The sequence below is a fragment of the Opisthorchis viverrini genome (genome assembly GCF_000715545.1).
Source record: "Opisthorchis viverrini unplaced genomic scaffold opera_v5_209, whole genome shotgun sequence".
NCBI classification, from domain to species: Eukaryota; Metazoa; Platyhelminthes; class Trematoda; order Opisthorchiida; family Opisthorchiidae; genus Opisthorchis; species Opisthorchis viverrini.
Window position 1 is genome coordinate 469,866 of NW_008751867.1, and position 7,624 is coordinate 477,489.

At 44.1% G+C, this 7,624-nt stretch overlaps 2 protein-coding genes across 2 annotated transcripts in view; one reads left to right on the forward strand and one right to left on the reverse strand.

Moving 5' to 3' along the window:
- T265_14528 (hypothetical protein) overlaps positions 1-4,855 on the reverse strand; it is a gene marked incomplete at both ends in the record, with an annotated part of 8,045 nt that extends 3,190 nt beyond the window's left edge. The window contains one exon of the mRNA XM_009174070.1: positions 4,688-4,855. Coding sequence (XP_009172334.1) covers positions 4,688-4,855 — 168 coding nt within the window. The remainder of the gene's footprint in view (positions 1-4,687) is intronic.
- T265_08292 (hypothetical protein) overlaps positions 1-7,624 on the forward strand; it is a gene marked incomplete at both ends in the record, with an annotated part of 14,198 nt that overhangs the window by 1,828 nt on the left and 4,746 nt on the right. The window contains 2 exons of the mRNA XM_009174048.1: positions 4,642-4,795; positions 4,853-4,975. Of these exons, the coding sequence (XP_009172312.1) occupies positions 4,642-4,795; positions 4,853-4,975 (277 nt within the window). The remainder of the gene's footprint in view (positions 1-4,641; positions 4,796-4,852; positions 4,976-7,624) is intronic.

Sequence of the window (7,624 nt, forward strand, 5' to 3'; positions counted from 1 at the left end):
GGTGATAGGAATGATGATGATGATAATGATGATGGTGATGATGATGATGATGATGATGATGATGATTATAATGATTTGTATGATGATGATGATGATGGTGAGGGTGATGATGAGGATGATGATGTTGATGATGATGATGAGAATGAGGATGAGGGTGATGGTGATGATGATGATGATGATGATGATGATGATGATGATGAGGACGATGATGATGATGATGATGATAATGACGATAGCGATGATGGATATGATGAAGGAAACCGCCCAACCTTCTCAGCACCTAACTCAGTTACCCTTGTGCCCCACTGATCCACAGAGATCAACAAAATCCGTCATCATCATCGTCACCACCATCATCATGAACAACAAATTACTGTTGAACAACGACGCTTCGCTGCCGTGCAACCACCAAAGGCATTCCTTATTCGGGCAACCCTGATAGAAACTGATGACAGGGAGGCCACCGAAACTGATTAGCAGCCATATCTTTCTGTGTCTCCAACCAGGCAGAGGTGAAGTCACACAGACCTTGTTATGGAAAACGAGTTGTGCTGCCAATAGTCAGACCTTATATAATCCACCCCTTTGCTAGATGAAAAGTTGATTATTTTTCTGGACAAATTTTCAGTGTGTTAATGTGGCTGCTTGATAAAAAAAATGTGTCTCAACCCAAATTTGATTGGAATTCCCCTATTTTATCACCGATGTTTGCCAGAGTGGGTTACTGTCCCTCACTAGACGTGTGGGTTGTAGTCTGGGACCACGTGACCTATAGGTCGAATTAGTTCACTTAACGATTGTGACAACATTCAGGCCTCGATCACACATGTGTATAGTATTTTCGGTATTAGAAAAAACTCAAAGCACCAGAAAATCGGCACCAGTCACGAAAATTTTCCAAATCATTTCTTGTTGGATTTACCCGACATTTGAAATTTACCATACAGAATCAATTAAGGCATTTCAAACTGTCCACCTAGCGGTGTGGGAGAACTCACTTTCCACAGAAAAACAACATTGTGCGCTTACTCCCAAATATCGCTTTTTTGAGCTCCAGATAGCCCATTGGATGGTCTGAGGTTCAAACCTAACCTCAGCATCTTGACTGCTCCTGTCCAAGCTTTGTCCGGAAGCTACGCACCAAAAGGGTGTTAAAAGTTAAAGATTTTTTTAGAAAATATACGTATCATTTTATTAGCCTCAGAGAAGTAAACTAACTTCCCATCTCGAAAATTGCTCAATGCAAACATCTTATAGGTAGCTCCTGGGAGTGAACAACGGTTTGGGATGGACGATCATGGGCTAGCTTGAGGTCTGATAACTTCGTATGAAGAATACCGATTACCGTGATATTACTGCAAACTCACAGCATTCTCAAAGCCAACAGCTTAGTTGTGGATTCCGCGCGTAATCAAATCCATCTGGAATCTAGACGTCCATCAGTACTGAAGCTAAAACAAATGATGATGATGATGATGATGACGATGATGATGAGGAGGAGGATGATGATGATGATAATGACGATAGCGATGATGGATATGATGAAGGAAAGCGCCCAACCTTCTCAGCACCTAACTCAGTTACCCTTGTGCCCCACTGATCCACAGAGATCAACAAAATCCGTCATCATCATCGTCACCACCATCATCATGAACAACAAATTACTGTTGAACAACGACGCTTCGCTGCCGTGCAACCACCAAAGGCATTCCTTATTCGGGCAACCTTGATAGAAACTGATGACAGGGAGGCCACCGAAACTGATTAGCAGCCATATCTTTCTGTGTCTCCAACCAGGCAGAGGTGAAGTCACACAGACCTTGTTATGGAAAACGAGTTGTGCTGCCAATAGTCAGACCTTATATAATCCACCCCTTTGCTAGATGAAAAGTTGATTATTTTTCTGGACAAATTTTCAGTGTGTTAATGTGGCTGCTTGATAAAAAAAATTGTGTTTCAACCAAAATTTGATTGGAATTCCCGTAGTTTATCACCGATGCCTGCCAGAGTGGGTTACTGTCCCTCACTAGACGTGTGGGTTGTAGTCTGGGACCACGTGACCTATAGGTCGAATTAGTTCACTTAACGATTGTGACAACATTCAGGCCTCGATCACACATGTGTATAGTATTTTCGGTATTAGAAAAAACTCAAAGCACCAGAAAATCGGCACCAGTCACGAAAATTTTCCAAATCATTTCTTGTTGGATTTACCCGACATTTGAAATTTACCATACAGAATCAATTAAGGCATTTCAAACTGTCCACCTAGCGGTGTGGGAGAACTCACTTTCCACAGAAAAACAACATTGTGCGCTTACTCCCAAATATCGCTTTTTTGAGCTCCAGATAGCCCATTGGATGGTCTGAGGTTCAAACCTAACCTCAGCATCTTGACTGCTCCTGTCCAAGCTTTGTCCGGAAGCTACGCACCAAAAGGGTGTTAAAAGCTAACGACTTTTTTTAGAAAATATACGTATCATTTTATTAGCCTCAGAGAAGTAAACTAACTTCCCATCTCGAAAATTGCTCAATGCAAACATCTTATAGGTAGCTCCTGGGAGTGAACAACGGTTTGGGATGGACGATCATGGGCTAGCTTGAGGTCTGATAACTTCGTATGAAGAATACCGATTACCGTGATATTACTGCAAACTCACAGCATTCTCAAAGCCAACAGCTTAGTTGTGGATTCCGCGCGTAATCAAATCCATCTGGAATCTAGACGTCCATCAGTACTGAAGCTAAAACAAGAATGAAATCACACAACTTCGATGGTCCTTTTTCCTACACATCTACTAAGCTGACCAATTGTGGTTTTGTTACCAAGAAAACGAGCTGTGAGACTGGTAAGAACGTCGAAACTACACCTTGTCGGTCAGCATTGTCCGACCTCGTCACGGCTGTCATGGCGAAACTAACGGTTTCATGCAGCGAGCATCGTTGGTCTAGACACCCTGGAAGCACGCGGCACGCCACAGGGGACTAAGCAAGATTTTCCAGGTTTCGCCTATACATCTAGTGGCATGTTCGTCACAATAGTTTATGGTGCGATGCCAGGCCACTGTAAACACACGTATACTTCGCTTGGCATGGTTGGATAAACGTCTGATTCGGGTGTCATGACCAGATCCAATGGAGGTCGACTCATTTTGTCCCGCTTGTCAACGAGAAATAAACGTTTTTTTTTGAGCTTACACCCTACCGACGGTTCCGACAACGTCACCATAAAAGATGGTCTATCGCTTCACTAGTTGTCACACGATAGTTCAGCATTTGACTGGTCACGTGCACACTTTGCGCATCTTTTGGGTGGGACGAAACTTACTGTGAGGCCGCTGAACACCGGGAACCCGAAACTTCTGAAAAGGATGGGATTCCTTCCAAAAAAAGCTTACGTTTCTCGAATTTAACCAATTGTCATTGCATTCCAGCGTTGTTGGGGGGGAGACCAGATTAGAAGTTGTATTCATTCCCAGTGAAGCGAGCTTGAGTTCTAACAAATACATTCATTTGCATAAGGATTTGGTCTGCACGCAAATTTTACCTGAGTCCCAGCTGAATCTCTCGTTTGTGACACTCTTCTTCAACTGAGTATGTTGCATGAAGGCGCTTGAATTTGGTACGATATTCGAGATATCGTTTTATGGACGCAACACACTACTCATAAGTGTGCTGAGAGCTCTTCAACGGTCCTCGCCATCTTGCTTCAGACTATTACGGTAGGCACAGTACCGAGTTTCTAGCTGAATCCAACTTGCCGAGTCTCCCTTGCAAGGTTCACAAGGAGTCTTAAGAGGGTGGATAGATCCTGCCGAATCGCGAAGCGACTGACGGGACCAGTCACCGTGTTGTCCTGTTGCGACGCGGTTAGGAAACGTTTGATTTAAGGCCTTACGAAAATGTGAGTAAGGTCAAGCTGGATGTATAGTACATGAAAGTCTGGTTGATGTTGGGTTTATCCGAGACGTGACGCTGCCAGCTCACTGACAGAATGATCCGATACTAGGTACCCGTACTGCTTTCCAGCCTATCCAGCTCAGCATCGAGTTGGCGTTTGTATCTCTAGGCTTACCTTCCTAGATATATTGATGTATAGCGTATGATGAGTTCACTAACAACTAGGTTATCATTATCACCGTCCTCATTGCCTTCTCGAGGTTTAAGAACCGCGTACTTGTTGCACAATTGTCAAATCTATCACAGTTTATTGCCTTCTCGAGGTTTAAGAACCGCGTATTTATTGCACAATGGTCAACTCTATCATAGTTTCGTTCGTCGATGACTATGCACTGAGGCGACATCTTATATCACTGATGCGTCAGTACCGGAGTTTCAGTGAACTTCTTATCGAGGAGATCCGGAGACGAGGTTTTGTATTGAAGACAACAACTTGGATGCATGTGTGCCAATGACCTCCCCTGGAGCGTTTCCAACCTTCGCATGTTTGTCTGGAAGGGGCTGTTCGAGGAAATCGGCCAGAGGACATACGGAGCACCACTGGGTAGTGACCTAGGCATGTCTCAGCGAAACATATTCCCCTTCTGAACATTAGACTTTCCGTAAGGTCGATGGAATGCGGTACCCGTGAGTTTAGAACGTTGAAACGAGACAAAAGCGTTCATACCTTATTTCTTTAAGTGTAGAAAAGAAGGCGTTCAGCCGTAGCACCTTTTCAGAGCCTAACTGCCATGCCACCCGAAGGTTGCACGAGGGTTGGGATACTGTCAGGTTGCCCAAGCCTAGACAGGGGAAGTCGAGAAGCAAAAGTCGGATTCGAACCACGGACCTTCCGGTCAGTAAATCCGCGCTCTAACCACTTGGGCCATCTCACCACCTTCAAGTGTCGCAGGCAGTCTGCTACCGGATCTTCGATTTAGCGCACCTCGTCTCTCGCCTTATGGGCCCAGATCAAATGTTGGGTATCAATTATCGTCATCTGTCTTCAGTAGTAGTTTCCCCCTGTCAGTTACCGGTATTTAATTCTCCCAGCGCCTGCCGGGACTAATCCGTACAAGTATCGTTCGAACAGTATTGTTTATCGACAACCTACGCAGATTTACAACTATCCATGTTAACTCTGAGTCCAAATTGTGCATGTGATACACATCGCTCAACTCAGTCATTCATTGACCATCATTAGATGTGATTCTAATTCACTGCCAGTCGCTTGTATTTTTTCCCCGTTTGGACTCGATCATTTGTTGCCTTTCATCATTAGCTATGTACTTAATCGACCGTAAAATCTGAAAAAAAACGTTGCTGTTCAATGAAAGGTCGGTAGTAATGGACGCAACATTTGCTGCAAAAAGAATAAGCTGTGGAACAATTTCCCGGCCAAACGGAAGACATCTGCACAGTGTCTTACAGAGTGAGGGGGAAAGTTGACGGTAGTTCGAACAGATCTGCTAATTTCCCGCTTAGATTTGGTCCTGGAAGTGAAGCCAATCTGTGCTGTAAAGCAGCGAAGCCTTAAACGGCTGGTCGTCATTGTGTATCTCGCGAAACTCCAGTTGGGAGACTCCCTCGGCACCCCGGCTAATAGTTTGAATATTTGACCCTTCGATCGTTAGCAGCTGATCAGCAGTGCGATCATGACCCACATTTAGTTGGAGTTTTCATCGACCTTGTGAAGGCATTCTCCCCATGTATGGATCGATAGTGAGGAGATTGGGAATTCTCACTTGAAATTTCGCAAGATGAGTGAACCTTTCATGGCTCGAGGAGGCAGTCAATGCGTGATCCCCCGCGATGTGGACTCTGGATGAGTTAATCACTTTGTTCATCGGCTGCGTGTGACCGAAATGTTCAGCCTACTAACCGGGAGGTGGTAGTTTCGAGACTTCCCGGTAGATTCTTGTGAAATGTGCACTGCTGATAATTTCCAACAAGGATGAAACAACGATACAGTGCTTCTCGGCTTTCCAGCATAGATTGGCTTCACTGGCCGGGGGAAGCCGTCACAAGAGACACACGACTGATTTCAGCAACCCTATAAGTAGTACATTACAAAGAAATGAGAAAACGGCTGTTTCGCTGACCGCAGTGTGCATGCATCACAGATGGAAGTCAATCAGCCACATTTTAAGAAGTCACTAGTGGGAAAAATGCATTCTTAACGGTTCAATGATTTGGTTGACGACGGAATTGGAAACAGAATGGTCACAGAAGAGGAATTTCCCGCTCTAGTTTCGCCGTCAGAAACGTTACCTGACCACATCAGACAGACGAACCACGGTCGATAGTCGTATGAAGAAATATATTTCCAAGTGGGCACGTCTGAAGAGCATTAACAGTATGCTGTCTAATTAACTCCCTCATTGTTTCTCTGTTCCGCGCCCCTCCCCGTCGAATGGTTAGTTTGATTGATAGACTGATTAGGATGCGAATCGCCTCGGGAATGTGCGAAACACAAGAATAGGATCTTCATTAATAAACACGGCAATGTTGATTGTATGCAACAAAATTGAGGATGAATTTTGAAAAAAAATATGGAAAAAAATTTCTATCCTTTAAAGCTAAAGTATGCTTCTTGCTAACACACAAGAGTCTTTTATCCCAGAGGAAAGAAATAGATTGTCAAAATCCGTGAATGAGACATCTGTTGTATGTTTACTGAGAAACTGATCGTGTTTTGCATATGACAAGCTATGATTCTGTCTATAAAGCGGGGGAATAAAGTTGTCTGATGAAGGTATTCTAGAACACGACTTCGCCTGACTGTTGTGGCCTTGCATCCATGGTGGTTGGGTTAATTCCTTCGCCCTAGTTTAATGGATGTAGTGCCTTTCGGTTCACTCTCTCCTTGACATCATTTATCCCTCCCAACAAGCTCACCCCCTTACAAGGAGCAAATCTGGTGCTCAAAATATTGATAACATTTTGTCAGCCCAAATGAAATTGTAAAAAGCGGCCGCAAAAGCTGAATAAAAACTGGCAATATTTTCAATTTACTGAAATCTTTTGGGGGTGATTAAGGGCTTACCATCTTAGAACGGTTTGGTAAGCATTCGGGCTTTTTAATCGAAAGGATGAGTAGCCCGGTCTAACGGAGTTTTAAGATCAAGCCTCCCGGAGTGAACAGAACAGGTGATACAGACCTGACAAGCATGTGGGAAGGCCAATCAAGTTAACAGGTGGTTGACACAGGTGGTTCCCATGGACACTCATTTTTGCGAGAAATTACCAACGAAGAATGTGTCAACTACGGGAACTAAGGTCCTAAAATCAGTCTAGCCTGATGATAACTTTTTCTCTGTGGCAACTTCCGGTAACCCGTGCGAACCAGCAAGGGTTTTTGGTTAGCGTTAAGCATGGATTAGGCCTGCGAGCTGAAGAAGAGATTCAGCTGGGTCACATAAGAGTCTCTCGCAAAACCAAATTGGTTTGAAATGGGTGTATTTCGCTAAAAGAGTCCTGTTTGTTCAGTCACTGTCTGCCTTAAAGCCCAATCGACCAGACAACGCATTCTCGAAGCTTTTGTGTCAAAAGTGAAACTCTGCCTAGCACGTATCCCACCGATTGTCCAACACATTTTTTGAAACCCGTTTGTTATTCACAAAGCGGTGTTTGGTGAATTTTTCCTACATAAACCGACGTTCAACACAGTTCCACGTCTGGACGA